At 32.3% G+C, this 16,700-nt stretch overlaps 1 protein-coding gene across 2 annotated transcripts in view; it reads right to left on the bottom strand.

The window, feature by feature from the left end:
• Positions 1-16,700, bottom strand: part of LOC145725871 (uncharacterized) — a 211,107-nt gene that overhangs the window by 174,862 nt on the left and 19,545 nt on the right. Inside the window, exons 2-3 of one of the 2 annotated variants that reach the window (XM_081974784.1) lie at positions 15,810-16,042; positions 14,210-14,787 (exon numbers count right to left, since the gene is read on the bottom strand). In XM_081974784.1, the coding sequence (XP_081830910.1) occupies positions 14,766-14,787; positions 15,810-16,042 (255 nt within the window). In that variant the 3' untranslated portion in view covers positions 14,210-14,765. Of the gene's footprint in view, positions 1-14,209; positions 14,788-15,805; positions 16,043-16,700 lie in introns of those variants that run through there. The other variant, XM_081974785.1, reaches the window with a different exon arrangement.

Raw genomic sequence — 16,700 nt, forward strand, 5'->3', positions numbered from 1 at the left:
CGGAGCCTGAGAATGGACCGTGCGTTTCGGGAAGGGGTGGAGGAACGGGCGCGTTTTGACGGTCTCAGTAGCGTACGTCCCTTATTTTTTTCATGCCGAATTTCACAGTACTAGACAAATAAAAATCATCTAGTATTTTGTAGAAGAACAACTTCTAAGAACACTGAATATGTACATTCTTGGCTTCAAGAGCTCTAGAACTGTACTATTGTACAGTAAGTACTTGACAGAGCAAACTCCATGTGTATCCACTGTACTGAGCCAGTTTTGTTTAAATCAATTTTTCTACCATAGGTCGGTTCGCAGAGACAATCTCGAACTAGTAATCAGAGAAATAGTTACATCCATTGGCCATAAGTCAGAAAACGTCATCAGTCACGTGAGAATTCAACCAATGAAACTTGACATTTACTGTTCCTGAGATTGCCTCTGCAAACAGACCTCATGACTGTCATTTTCTGATTATTTGGTACATTTAAAATCGCCTACAATATCAGATTTTAATGAGGTTTGGACGGTCGCTGGGGTTGATTTATTGGATTTTTACTGACGTGAAAAACTTTGACTTTAAGTCCCTGTAAATGTTATATACAGAGTGGAAAAGAAGCTCGTGCACAAAATGTCAAACTTTCAAATCGTCCGCATTTGAACAATTTTTTTTTGGTTTTAACCTAAGGAAGTGTTGTTTAGGTCAATATGTGGGAACGTTTTTAGGAGTTTCTTAATTAACGTCCGGTGTTCGAAAATTGATACAAAAATGTGTTCAATCATGATATAAGCCATATCAGTAATTTCAATTGTAAAATTTTTAACAGATTGTCACTTTGACAGTTGACAGGATGACGTTTCCGACAATTGGTACTTTTGTTGTTCCTAATAGTAGTGCGTAATCTACCCAATTTTGACGTGGTCGGTTTATCAGGAACGAAGCTACACACACCTGAAATTAAAAAGTCAAAATTGACAGTCGTCAATTATTGGTGCGGTAATTAAGTGGTCTTTCTGTGCATTGAGTCAAATCACCATTTTTGACTGGACAAACTGTGAAAATACAGGGTGAAACATGACAAAATGAGTGTCTAAGAAAGTTTTAATGGCAAACAAAACATGTTAAATAACTCAGTTATTTGAAGAGTTACGTCAAAATGTTAAGAAAAGTAAAAAATAGTACAGACTCAGAGCTTTTCAAAAATATGAGTTGAAATTGTGATTGGTTTGACCGTTTGGCCGCTAGAGGGTATTAAAGTCTAGTCAAACTTTTTTCTAGATTTTTTGGTTCTTGTTAAGTGTTAACAAGACTTAAGTGTACCCTCTAGTAAATCTTTTTCTATAAACAACTTTCAAACAACTTTTTCTATGCTGTTTGGTACGTCATGTCCAATTTTCCTGGGTTACGGTTTTTTTCGCACGCGCTTCTTTCTCACCCTGTATAGGACACTTATGGAGCATTAAAATTAAAGTTTTCCGCCAAAAGCCAATTTATCAAGCAAAATGATAGTCCAAACCGCATCACTATCTGTGATGTCGTTTCAAAATTTAAATGACTTCAAGCTATAAAATTCAATTGATTAATACTTTTTTCCAGTTTTTCAAGAGGGTTTTTATAGTTTTTTAGTCGATGAACTGGATTATTGATAGTGTTGCCACATTTACAAACGAAAAAAGTAGGTTTGAAACTTCACAACTATCAAAATCCTGTCCGGAAAGCTGTAAAATGCAATTCAATTAATTAATACGCTTTTCCACTTTACAAGAGGATTTTCTATAGTTATATGTATAGCTCGATGGATTAGATTTTGCCAGTGTTGTCACATTTCCAATAGACAGAAGTAGGTTTGAACCGCCACAACTGTCAAAATCCTGTGCATAAAGCTGTAAAATGTAATTCAATGCATGCATTCAATACACATTTCCAGTGTACAAAAGCATTCTGTAGTTTTATAGCTCAATGGATCGAATTTTGCAAGTGTTGCATTTACAACAGACCAAAGTAGGTTTGAAACGTCACAAGCGTCAAAATCCTTACCATAAAGCTATTTATGGCAAGGATTTTTGCCTGGACACTTTTCCAGTTTACTAAAAGAGCTTCTATAGTTTTATACCTCTCTCCTGGATACCTGGATGAATATTGACAGGTTTGCTACATTTACTATAGATAGAAGATAGTTTTTATATGTCACAAGCGTCAAAATCATACCCATGAAGCTATAAAATGCACTTTATTTAATTTATGAACTGGAAGAATACTAAATATATACATTTTTGGCTTTAAGAGCTCTAGAACTGTACTATTTTCAGCGTTAAAATTTTTACCAGTAAGTATTTGACAGAGCAAATTCCATGTTCATCAAGACTGTACTGAGACAGTTTTGTTTAAATCAATTTTTCTACCATAAGTCGGTTTGCAGAGAAAATCTCCAACTAGTAATCAGAGAAATAGTTACATACATTGGCCATAAGTCAGAAAACGTCCAGTCACGTGATTCGCCCAATGAAACTTGACATTTACTGTTTCTGAGTTGGAAACCAGTCATGGATTGCCTCTGCAAACAGACCCCATGACTGTCATTTTCTGATTATTTGGTACTTGTCATTTAAAATCGCCTACAATATCAGATTTTACTGAGGTTTGGACTGTCGCTGGGGTTGATTTATTGGCTTTTTACTGACGTGAAAAACTTTGACTTTCACTCCTTGTAAATGTTATACCTATACAGTTAACTGTAAATGTTATATACAGTTAAATAACTCAGTTATTTGTAAAAAATAATAAATAATATAATTTGTAAAAAGTAAAAAATGGTACAGACTCAGAGCTTTCCAAAAATATGAGTTTTAGAAATTGTGATTGGTTTGACCATTTGGCCGCTAGAGGGTGTTAAAGCCTAGTCAAACTTTTTTCTAAATTTTTTGGTTCTTGTGGTTCTGGTTTTTAACAGATTTAACTACCTAAAATTTCTTGTAAGTGTAAACTGGGCTTAAGTGTGTCCACTAGTATTTTTTTTTTAAAATAACATTTGCAAACAAATTTCTCTATGCTGTTTGGTACGTCATGTCCAATTTTCCTGGGTTACGGTTTTTTTCGCACGCGCTTCTTTCTCACCCTGTATAGGACACTTACGGAGCATTAAAATTAAAGTTTTTCCGCCAGCCAAAAGCCAATTCATCAAGCAAAATGATAGTCCAAACCGCATCAATATCTGTTATTTTGTTTCGAAATTTAAATGACGTCAAGCTATAAAATTCAATTGATTAATACTTTTTTCCAGTTTTTCAAGAGGGTTTTTGTAGTTTTTTAGTCGATGGACTGGATTTTTGATAGTGTTGCCACATTTACAAACGAAAGAAGTAGGTTTTAAACGTCACAACTATCAAAATCCTGTCCGGAAAGCTGTAAAATGCAATTCAATTAATTAATACGCTTTTCCACTTTACAAGAGGATTTTCTGTAGTTTTATAGCTCAATGGATCGAATTTTGGAAGTGTTACATTTACAACAGACCAAAGTAGGTTTGAAACGTCACAAGCGTCAAAATCCTTACCATAAAGCTATTTATGGCAAGGATTTTTGCCTGGACACTTTTCCAGTTTACTAAAGGAGCTTCTATAGTTTTATACCTCTCTCCTGGATACCTGGATGGATATTGACAAGTTTGCTATATTTACTATAAATAGAAGTAGTTTTTATATGTCACAAGCGTCAAAATCATATCCATGAAGCTATAAAATGCGCTTTTTTTAATTTATACTCTTTTCCAGTTTTTGCGAGGTTTTTCTATACTTTTATAACTCGCTGTCATGGTTTCTAAGAGTGTTGCCAGATTTAATTTTAAAAAAAAGCACTAAAAAATATTAGTGTTTTGTGTGTTGGTTGCGTGCAATTGTTTCTACCCTGTAGAGTACTGTTTCTAAATTCAAAAAATATTGAAGTAATTAATGGTTTCGATGGAATGATTTTTCCCTTCCTTCTCCAATCTTAATAAACTGACATTAAAGATCAGGTAAAAACTAATTCAAGATAAATCGAGCAAATTAGTAAACATTTATAGCTCAGTAGGTAAAAAAACATAAATTAAAAGATTAAAATTAAAACGACAATAATTTTCAACAAACTATGGACGATAAAAACCTCCTTTTCAAATTAAAATTAAAATCAAAGTTGTTCACGTCAGTATAAAATTCCATGAAGGTGTAAATCTTGTTGAAAATTACACCTTTATTCATTTTTTATTATCTAAATAAAAACGCTTTAAAAATGAACCAAGAAATCGTTTTGTCGCCATGAGCAAACCATAAAGTTAGAAAGAAAAAAGTTAAGAGTTTAAATTTAATTTTGCAGATTATAAAACAAAAAAAAACACATTTACATTATTTTTACATTTACACACTTTATCAATAATGACCTGAGTTATTATATTCCTAGGATTAGAACTAAAATGACTAGAATTTTAATATGTCAAAACCAAAAAAAAAAGTTTAACTTGCCAAAATTGTTAATATAGAAATTCGACACTATAAAAATTTTAATTTTATTTATTATTAACATTAAGCAATTCTAATAACGCAAGTTTATAAATGGTTAATTGCATTGAAATTTGGAGTTGGTGGTTTGTCTTAATTAAAAGTCTCAAATGATATATTGTGATAATAAAAACTTTCATCATAAAAATGGTTACCTAAATAATTAATAATTAGTATTCTTAAATAAGTAAAAAGCTGTCATCACAACATTATGCAAGATCACTTGAGCCAAAAATGCTATTAGCTCAAATTTAACTTGAACGTTTATACTTTCGCCTGAGTAACTTTAACCAAATCGGAAGACCTTAAAAATGGTAAAATTTGCATATCAAGCGTTCTTTTGTCCGTATCATTTTACTCCAGAACAGACTCGCTTTGAAAGTTGTTCGGTTAATATGCCAGAAATCCGGAAAAACCCGGAATTTTTCATGAAATCGCGAAGGGAACACTTTTGATTAACCGACCGTTGCACCACATCTGCAAAAAATAGAATATTTAACATAAACCGCTTCGATTGAAACAGAATTCACTGAAAGTTGGAGTTTTGTATGTGGTACACAAAACTGTATCAAAGCTCTAATTCAACAGCAATTCGCATCAAAGTCGAAACGGGTTGTAAAAAATTGTCCCTCTACCACCTAATCACGTTTATCTAGTGACATGTATGCAGTTTTTGTTTGTCGTACTGGAAAAAGCCAGACAAACTAATGGAAGTGATGGGTATTGTGTTTCCCGGATGAATATCATGAGTGATTATTCATGCGGATGCTATTTTTAAAGCTAAATTAAAAATCTGCCGTAACTGTAACTCTTGTGTTTGTTCAGGGAAATTACTAACCAAAAAATAAATGATCGATCAAAAATAGTACATTACGGTAATAAAATTCAATTCCAAGTAGTTCCGCTCCGATTATAACACGGAAAATTTCCTTGGGGTTCATGATTAATTCTAAGTGAAACGAGTTATTTACTTTTTTGTGAAACATTTTTGCCGACGACAGCTATTGAATTAACTTCCCGGTTATTTCGTATATTTTGTGGAGGATTTAAATTACAAATTATTTTCAGTTTAATAAGCTTGTGAGGTTACGTTCAGTTACAATCCGACATTTTCAATTTAATTCAGTTTAAAACTTGTCAAGAACTGGTAATGATTTTCAGATCTAACAGAAACAGAAGTTACTTTAACTTAAGAAGTAGAACAGAAACAACAGCTAAACTGTCAAAAACAAAAAATAAAATTGATGAAGAGACTGGAGAATAACAAATTCAAGTAATTAATAGATAAAGAACATTTCCATTAATTCAAATGTGATGGAAACAAAACTTAGAATGTAACAACAGGTAAACCTAGTCAAAACTCATACCTAATAATGACAGCAACGTGTAGGCAACTCTAAAATACGTTCATTATGCTTTTAATACTAAATTGAATTATGGTGCCCGAAATAGCGTGGGAAAAACCGATGATAAAGGCCCTGTTCGTCGCCAAATTGGTTCAGGGTCTTTAAACACAAAGTTGACTCGATCTTTGTAAAATATATTGTCATAAACATCACATTAACCCGTTATTTGTTTTGGTTTGGGGTTAGTTAACTTTCCATGGCCATTATATTGTTGTCCTTGATTAGATACTTAATGACGTAACACAGTACTTGTGTGGGTTTTATGTAGCTAGCAATTTCATTTACAGGACTACTCGAGCAATTTTATCAAATTAAATATTTTACTTTGCCAGGAAAATTTTACCGGTAAATTACTGGTAAATTATGAATACTGTGTTTCTGGAAGTTCAAAATTTGACACCGCTTTTCTCCTTGACTGTACCCAAATTTTGTAATGTTTTTCAGGTTATTGGATAGGAAATTTAATGAGGATTCCAAAAATGTGGTAAAAATATCATTTCACTCACTCTAAGTGTGTTTTACAGGCGATTTGGTCCCTAAATGTCCATTAAAACCGTCTTTCTGACAGTGTATACTTTGACACCACTTTTCTCCAAGACTTTACCTGATTTTGTAGGTTTTTTTCAGGTAATTGAATAGGAAATTTAATGAAGATTTGAAAAACGTGCTTAAAAACATGATTCGGTTACTCTAAGTAGGTTTTACAGGCGAAAAAAATAAAATTTTAGATTACAAATTCACTGATTTCTAAATTTGTTGCACCGTTGCAACAGTTTTTCCTAAATAACTCGAAAACGATAAAAGTTACAAAATTGCAAGAGACCAAAAATGCTTCTAACCAACTCCTTAATCCAAACCCGTAAATTTACAGGACCGTTTTTGCTTGCAGTATACAGGGTGTACATGAAAAGTGTGGTGATTGACTATTCTTGGTCACCCTGCACGTCATTTTTCAGATAGAATTTTTTACTCAACACCACTGGAAAGATGAGCTCAAGACGGTTAATTTGAGTGGTTCAATCTCCCTAAACTCCCAAAAACAACCAAGTTACAGAGTGTTCAAATTTCAAATCACAACTTCAACTGATTTGAAAATTTGTTGCATTAAACTAGTTTTTCCTAATAACTCGGAAATAGTAAAAGTTATAATAAAATTTCAAGAGACCAAAAACGTTTCTAATTAACTGCTTAACCCAACACCGTAAATTTACAGGACCGTTTTTGCTTCCAGTATACATGGTGTGCATGAAAAGTATGGTGATTGACTGTTCTTGTTCACCCTGTACGCAATTTTTCAGATAGACTTTTTTGCTCAACAGCACTGGAAAGATGAGCTCAAGACGGTTAATTTGAGTGGTCCAATCTCCCTAAACTCCCAAAAACAACCAATTTACAGGGTGTTCAAATTTCAAATCACAACTTCAACTGATTTGAAAATTTGTTGAATTAAACCAGTTTTTGCTAAATAACTCTAACAGAGGCAAGTTTCAAAAAATTTAATACAGAGTAAAAATGTTCGTCAGTGTCGCTACTATACAGAAGGTAGATGAAAAGTGTAGTCATTCAGATTTATTACTTTTCAGATGACAGCCATGACAGAAAAATAATATCTGTCAAGTAAATTTCAATTATACCCATCAATTTAATGGTCAGATTGAAATTTACTGGTAAAATTGGTAAATTTTCCTGTCACACTGAATTTTACTTTTCCAATTTTACTTTACCTTACCGGTAAATAACCGGTCACGGTAAATTTACGCCCATCACTACATAAAAAGGCTTTCAAGCAATGAATCTGCTTCAAAGTTTACTTCAATTCCCACGTGGTCCACTCCACCTAAATTACATTTACAAATTGGTAAAGGACATTGCAATGTCTAAAAGGGACTCACTTCAATTATTTTTGAAGTTTTAACTCATTTCACTGTTTGTTTCGCAGAAACTGCTGCGGAATCTCCACAGGGAAATATTCATTTATTTCCGTTTGCCCGTTAGTTTTACGGCAAATAAGGAATGTTTGCTGTTGTCACGTTTTCGCCTCCGTTTCAGAATATCAACTCGGCATTTTACGAGCTAAAACTGCATTATATGCATCTAAAACGCCCCTGGTCGATGTGAGAATTCGTTAAATAGTCCCTAACCTATCAATTTTTTTCAAACTTTTACAGCAACGAGAATGTTCAATTTGGTTAGTTCACTTTAATAGTGATTCCAGGAATTTTTAAAGTGCTTGGCAACATAGCAACTAAGTGCAGTTCAGTTGGTAGCAGTGTTTAATGGTAACATAATTGTTTAAGATCATTTACATTTTGAAAAAAAAATATTAGAAAAATGTAAATTTGGTACAACCATTTTCTCGACAGAGTGGCCCCTGATCCTTAAATACAATTTATAACTGTTTGATCACTCATTGTACTATATTTTCGTTATCTCTGAGTAGTTTAAAACGTCGTGTTCTAAATTAACCCTTCTTGCGTTTAAAATCGATCCACCTATTAAAACCTTAAATTAAAGAGTTGAAGAATTTAAAAGCTCTCGGATAAAGTTGCTGTTTAAATCTAATTACCGTAAGTTTACTTTCATTAAGAAAGTTACAGACAATTTTGTAATCAAATTAAGAGTGCTTTTAACTAAATGTGACACTACTGATTTTATTAAGAATAGCACATCATACGATTTTAGTTTTCAAGAAGTTCTATGTCCAAAGTTTGCAATACAGGGAGTTAACTACAGCCTGGCAATTACCATAGTTGTCTATTGCTTTATCCTGTAGTTACAAATTCCGTTTAATTAGACAAACATTTGATTTCAAGACAGAGTTGCAAAATTTTGTTTCAAAATTATTGAAAAAAGAAAAATACCAAAATTACTGAAAAGGTGATAAATACAACTCTGGATAATGTTAAGATTATAGTTATCAATAATAATTTAAAATTTCGAAAAGTCCAATTATCACTGTTATTCTATATTAGCTAAATTATTCCTGTTCCTTATTTATTAGAATGGTTTGTTTTACAATTATCTATATTTTCTGAGTTTGGCTTATCCAAATTGCTATACACTTTGATTGCTTATATTTTTCAAATAATTGATTGTGCTTACATCTTTATACTTCCTTTGATTACTAATTTTTATAGATGTAAACCGTTTTTTGATACTTTTCTACTAAACATTTGTGAGTTTCTAACTTTATTTCTTTCTTTCTAACTATTTACTTTGTAATACATTTTAGAAGAACAATAAGTTCCAGATAGTTGGGTTGAAAAAGAGTGAAACTTTTATTTTAGATTTTCATTAAAAATCACTGTAATTTTTTTAAAAAAACTCTAAACCAGTAACGTGATAGAAACTGAAAAAAAAATTAATCCATTTTCATGGAAAACTTCAGGAAAGCTAGGTTACAGTGATTGTCAAATTGATTGCAAGTTAAGGATAAAATATTTCAACTATACCTAAATAGCAATGAAACAACAATTAATTTAGTAAAAGTTTGTAAAAATTAAAATTGCTACTAAAATAAACGTCTTTCATCTTGTTTTGGGTTCTGTTCTTATTTACAAACCAACATTTCTTGTTATTTTTTATTATAATAGTTATTTTTTATTAATTAGTGTGTTAAAAAGCACACTACTTATTCGCCTCTGCACTTTCCTAAGCTGAGTTTAATAGATTTTGTTGACTCTCGATTATCATTACAGGAAGTCCGTGCAAAATCTGATCCAAAACAAAAAAACATTGAGGCAGAAAGATGGCAATTTTTGAAATATATGAAAACAGAGTTATTAGTGAATAGCATTTTCTAATAAATAGCTTAAGTTAGTAATACAAATTCGACGTTGACACTAATATCACTTAAGAACTCTGATATTACAAAAATATTGAGTTATACACTTTTTTATTGTTAAAATTTGACATCAATCCCAATATTGAAATTTGATTAGTAGATAAAATTGTGACATCATTCAGTTTTTTTAAAGCCTAATTTGAATATCTACCATACAGATTTATTGTGAGCTTGATGCTGTATCTCAATTCCCTTCAGTTTTCGGTAAAAAAAAGTCAATTTACTCAATATGCAAGCAAATTTGACCCTTTTGTCCTCAATAATACCACTCAAATAACCTCCATTCTTTACACGAAAACCGACTTAAAAATAAAGAACCACCCGAGAGGCAAAATAGCATGTAGCTGACTGCTTTTATGTTTTGCCATTTGTTGTTTGAGGTTATCCGCAGCATTCATACTGGAATATTCAGCAACGAGTTTTACATTTATGCGAAGGTGAATTATATGCTCAGAGATAAATCACATCCAAATTGAGCTGTTGGAAAACAATCTCATTGAAAACCAAGCCGATGATTTGACAGTGACATTATTGAATATTAAGTGGAACATAATCTGATGCAGTATGACACACACGGTTTCATATTTTTAGCCTAACTCGTCAAAACTATATTTCAATTTATACTTAACCTTTCATTTTAAATTCAGTTTGATCTTAAGACTAATTTGATGTCAAAAAGACATAATTAAGACGTCATCAACTACCGTTTTCGTCAGCTTGAGGGTAAACCTAGGACCCAATGACGCCGAACGATGAAGTCGTTAATTAGGCCCAAGAGGGTTAAACCAATATTAAATTATCCGAAGTAATCGAGCTCTACGGCTAATCAAACTTGGGAGGGATGATAATATTCAAAATATCAAATTTTGAGGAGTGGAAGGCGTAGCGGCGAGAAAAGCGATTTGATCCCTTTTGACAGGGTTAGGCCAATCCGTCCGAGGAATTTATTGCACGTCAAGTAACAAAAGCTTTTATTAAATGTTGTTTAGGGAAATAGTCGGACTTCCTATGTCAGGGTCAACGTCAGGAATTTACAACATTTGCACCATATCGATTGACACGCGAACCAGGCCAGCCGGAATGAACGTAGCCAGTGCCACTGTGGTGACATTGTATGTGTGTGTAACTGAGTGGGTGGACCTGACATTGTAACTACACAATTCGAGAGAGAGCAGATTTACATCAGCGTAATTAATTAATAATCATTTTTTATGGTTTAGTTACAGCAGATTTACAGAAAGGGATTACGTTCTAGAAAAATCTATGCAAACATGCTGACGTTGTTACTAAACAAGTTCAAAAACATGCACGGTTTTAACGACTCTCCAATAAAAAATAAAATCGAACGTAACAAAAGATAGATAGAATTGTTCGTAAAAGACAAGGAAAGTTGAATAAACTAGAAAAAAAGGAAGATTACAGAAAACTAAATTGACAAATAGTGACCTGAAGATACTCAAAAAAGTAACCGAAAGAAGAAGCAAAAAAAACATCAATAATTTAGTCAAACATCATTAAAACTGAAAAAATTTAAAAAAAATCAATGAAGAAAGGATCTAATAAAAGAATTTAGAGTAAAGTTTGATAATAATTTGGATAAAACCGAGTTTTGCTCTGAAGGAAGTATTTCTAAAATGACTATTCTAACACAATTTGATATAGTTGACGGCAATTTCTTTATAAAAAGTGATAAAGAATTTTACTTGAAGCACAAGATGAGCGTTTTGCCTTAAAAGCTTCCACAGATAAGTTATTTGCATTAAACTGAGACAAAACTTGTGAATGTGTGATAAAAATCTACCTTCTGTACCTATTTTCTTTGACAGAATTCATCAAAATTCTACTCAAATTTCTGAGGGAGATTTCACCCTTGAAGACCTCAGGGTGCTAATTCTTGAAAGCAGGGAACAGGATTCTCAAGAGAAATGCTGATAGAATGTGACAGAAGACTTGATAATGGCAGGTTCCTGTCACATTCTGCATACCTTTCTCTTGATAACTCCCTTCCCTTGTTTCAAGAATAGGCACCTAGAAGGGAGACTTAGGGGGTGTTTTATAATACAGGGTGTCCCACGACGAAGGACATAGATCGATATAAGAAAAACTACCGATAAGAAAGTATTAAAAGTTTAGTATTAGTTTAGTTTAAAACTTAGTAAAGTCAGTATGTCCAATCCAACCGGAAGTAGGTACCAACTTGCTTATTTTAAATGAAACACCCTGTTAGTTATTATATTTTTGAATACTTCTATCGATTTCAAATATTATTAATGTATCATAAGCTATATCTATCTGCAACGGTTGTCAAGATATTGACGTTTGCAAAGTTACATTTTTAGATTTTAACCTTTAAAATATAGTTCCTAACTTTTATTCTGGTTAGGTTTGGTTAATCGCCCATTAGTTCAGGGCAGTCAAAGAGCTTTTTTAAGTTTTGACGATTTTGATATTTCAACTATGCAAAATAACTAAAAATTGCAAAGCAAGTAACTCAAATCTTTTTTCATCTTTACTCAGCATTGGGTTTCACAGAGATCTTTCAGGAAATTTCAAATTTTTCAATGGAAAGAGTCCACTATCACTGTAATGAGATTTTACAGTTTTATTGCACTGTTTAATATATCTTTTAGCTCAAAACCATTGTAAATAAACCAAAAAATGACTTAAAATTGATGAATAGCCAGAGTGGTAAAATAGGTCTTATGTATTAGCGGTTATTATATGTTTCTGGCATTTACAAAATAGTTCAAAAATCACTTATGATTTTTAAAAATTCTTGGATGGTTTAGGACAGTCGCAGAAGCCTCTGGCTATTTTTGGGAGAATTTCAGTAGTATTTAAAGGCCTCTGAAAATGTTAACAAATTTTTGGCGAATTCAGGACACTGGTTTTGGGTAATTTTTAGTGGTGTTTCAAAGTCCTTGGCCCTTTCCAAATAATTAAAACCACTGGCAATTTAAAATAATCTTGGAAGGTTCAGTACTTTTGTAGAAGATTCTGACAGTTTTTGAAAGGTTTGCCATAGTTTTTAGAGACGTCTGGTATTTTTAAAAATCTTGAAAGTTTGAGGCCACTTGTCGAGGCCATAGAGCCAAACAGCCTAAGAGCCACCAAAACCTACACTTTTTGACATCCATCAAGTACGGTTTTGAGTTTTCATTATCAGCCAATTTTCATTGTCTGCTCAGTGCTCATAAGCTGTAAAATTAGTCGTTTTTGAGAAAAATCAACTCTTATATAGAAAAACATGATTAATATTTTGAAATTTTATTTGAACGTTCGAACAAGTAACAATACCCTAAATGTACTATTTTAGAGAGAGTTAATGGACACTTTTTTCATATTTTTAAAAGAAAGGTGTCTATATCTATCATCCCTTAAGTCCTGCGGAAACACCCTGTATTTGAAAAATAAATTTTAGTGCAGGCAACGTGTCAATGTTTATTTACTGAACTTTCTTGGTTTTTCCCAATAACTCTGGTACTTGGCAAAATCCAAAGAAATGTGATGAGTGAAAAGTAGTAGAAAATTTAATTTCCTACGAAATCACCAAATCAGTATTTTGACCTAAATGACGTCAGAAGGAAGTTATTGAGAAAATAATTAAGAAAAACTGAGATATGACTTGAAAGAGCTTGAAAAACAATCTTGGCAAAATTCAGCAAAATTTTACGACAATTTAATGGGGTGTTTTAGCGGTTCTAAATGGATTTTTTGCTTAAGAAACATAAAACGTAAATTACTAAGACTTTCAAACAAAATGGCAACATTGCATGCAAAATGGCGCTCAAAATCACACGTGAGCCTTTTTCAAACCAAAATTTACGTAAATTTACCCATAATAATTATATCAGGAAAAGTACCTAATGATGAGTGCAAAAGAAAAATTAAAAATTATTCATATCAATTCAGTATTATAGAGAGAATTTGCTGTGACGTACTAAAGATACTTTGACTTTGATTGACTTAATCTAACCTAACTTAGGACAAATTGAGTGAAAAAGACACATTATTTCTACTAATACTTTTCCAATAAATCCTTCAAATCCTAAAAATAAATCAAATAATAATTAATTACAAAATTTTGACATGTTATTCAACTTTGTTAGTGATTAATATCTCGCTTCCCAATATCAAGTGGAAGGTTTGCTTAAACCAATTGGCCTCTGGGGAAATAATTTGTATATAACAGTGTTCATCCCTTTGTGTTTCATACTATAATTGAGATCCTAATAGTAAAACTGGAACAAAGGGTATATCGTGCAATATCGTGTTTATGAGGGCTACGTTTGAAATTAGCCAAATTCAGCCTATTGAGTAAAAAGAAATAATTCCAAGCAAAAATCACTTAATTTCAACATAATTGTTAATTCTCAATTATTTCAAAACAAGCACAAAACACATTTCCGTGTATTTAATAATAATAAACAGCAAATCCACGATGCAAACCGTTTTAATTGCATAGATCCCACAATAATTACGATTCATAATTTAATAAATTCTAGAGTTAACCTGTTCATTTGACGCTTATCTATCACTGGTTTTATCCATGAAATACCACAAATCAAATTTGCCAATCCATCCAAATCCACTGATAAGCTGGATCAATTAAAGCAAAATTGCAAGTAAATTTAAACATTCTGATTTAGAGATAACCTGAGCGCGGTTTTGCTAACAAAATTTGTGCATATGTCTCTTCATTTTAATGCAAAATTAGTTTTGCAAGTGTAATTGCATCTGGCTGGTAAATTTATCATCGCCCAGGGCCCGCACTTAAATACGACTTTGTGCCCTTTACAGAACTTGAATCTGCGGGTGAAAATTGCAGGGCGACACAATAATGTCTGCTAATAAAAGAGTGTTCTTAATAGTAAAGTTTCAATGCGAGTTCACAATGATAATTACACCAAAAGCACTCAGAATTTCAATCTTAACAGTAAAACACTAAAATCACAAACAAGTAACATCAACGACCACATCAAAACATTTAGTGATTACCTTATAGTGTTTGCAATGCTGTAAGTCAGAGAGGAAAAACAGATTAGTAAAGGCAAAAGTTTGATTTGTGTCAGGATTCTGTAAAATCATTCAATTTTTCAGAATCTTGACGCAGAAGTGTCGAAAAAAAAAGATAAGAGAAGCGCAAGCATTGAATTTTTGATAAAGTCTGCTAAAGTGCTCAATTTTAGAGCAACTCGATCTGGTTAACATCCCACCTGGGGCAACAATATAACCGATATAAACGCGCAATTTCCATCTAAATATCATTCTCATTATCGCACTAGCAATTTGATATTAAACTCTATACAGGGTGCCTTTTAACAGTTTGGCACTAATACGAGTTTATGTGTGATTAAGTTTTGAAAATGTTTCGCGCAAAATTCTTTATTAAATAAGTTTACAAAAAAGTTTGCAGTTGGATGGACATCTAAACTGAGGAAATTTCTATTTCTAAATTTTATTTTAACATAATTGACAAATGGCAAATTTTACTTTTATAACGAGTCTAACTGAAAGTCTACCATATTTAAAATACAAAAAATTAAAATATCATAATTAACTCACATTTTATCAAAAAATGATTAGTCCAACCGTAATAATTTTGATTTTCGATTTTCATATGAATTCATTTAGAATGTAGTATATATGGATAACTCAAATTTTTAGTATACCAATAACTAATCTAGAATTTAATATATTCTTTCAGGTGAATATAAATGTATAAAATTGATCTACTATTGAAAATCTTAAATGTACCCATCCATGGAATTACATCACACATAACGTCGCAGTAATGCAATTTTAGCTATTAAATTGAAGCTTAATTATCTAATAATGAAAATTAAGAAGAAAACAGCAACTCATTTATACGATTCAAGCGACATCTGTACAAGCAAAGCTTTACTGTAAAAGGCAATTTATCATTGATTTTCTATAGAGATTCATTTGCGCCCTCTGTCAAACCCTCAAAAATCAATAATTAACTTTATTCGAGCCCCCATAGGTGGCGCTTTAATAAATAGAAATAAGTAACTTACCCTAGAGTTTTGGTGGAAATCAAAGGAGTCTTCAAGCTGAGAAAACCATTGAGACGGGATTTTTTCTCCTCGGCAGCAATCCGTCCTCCTTCAGCCTCATCCTCCTCCTCCTCCCGCTTGCGACGTCTCTTCTGGAAAAAGTAGCAGGCAGCTGCGGCACCTCCTAGTATGATAAGGGCGGCTATGGAGGAGAATACCGCTGTGAGGACGATGTCCCGTTTCTGCATCATTAACTAAAACAAAATATAAATTTTGATGCAATTTCTAATAAATTCAATAGTAAAAAATATGGTAAATTGTATTTTTAATTTTTGAGTAAAAAAAACAGAGAAAACATTATATAGGACAGACAGAGAAACAAATCTAACTGGGAGAACAATACCAAAATGAGAATATACCAAACAGTATGGAAAATAATAGAAGAGAGGAATAACATATATCAAAATGTAGATGACACAGCCAAAAAATGGTTGACTGTGCAGAAAAGTGTTAATTTTTTCAAAATAAAACCATTTGCTAGAAGGCCCAGAAACCACTCTAAACTTCGTAAATTTAGACAGCCTCCAAATGCTACCGTAAACCTTCCAAAAATACCTAGAAGCCTCTACAAAAAATTGCCAGAGACTTATAAAGACCACTGTCAATCTTTACAAAAACCCCGAACTTTCTGCAAAATTTTCAAAATTGTTAAAAGCTTCTAAATGCTATTGAAAGCCTCTTAAAACTCGCCAAAGGCCTCTATAAGTGTCCTAAACCTGCCAATTTTTAAATTTGCCAGAAGACTCTAAAATACCACTCAAACCCTATCAAAATCCTCTTCTAGTGTCCTAAACCTTCCCAGATTTTGTTTTAAATGTCAGAGGCTTCTAAAGTCTACTGTAAACTTTCCGA

Source organism: Ips typographus, linkage group LG3 (assembly GCF_016097725.1).
Source record: "Ips typographus isolate SLU linkage group LG3, UJ_Ityp_2.0, whole genome shotgun sequence".
Taxonomy (NCBI): domain Eukaryota; kingdom Metazoa; phylum Arthropoda; class Insecta; order Coleoptera; family Curculionidae; genus Ips; species Ips typographus.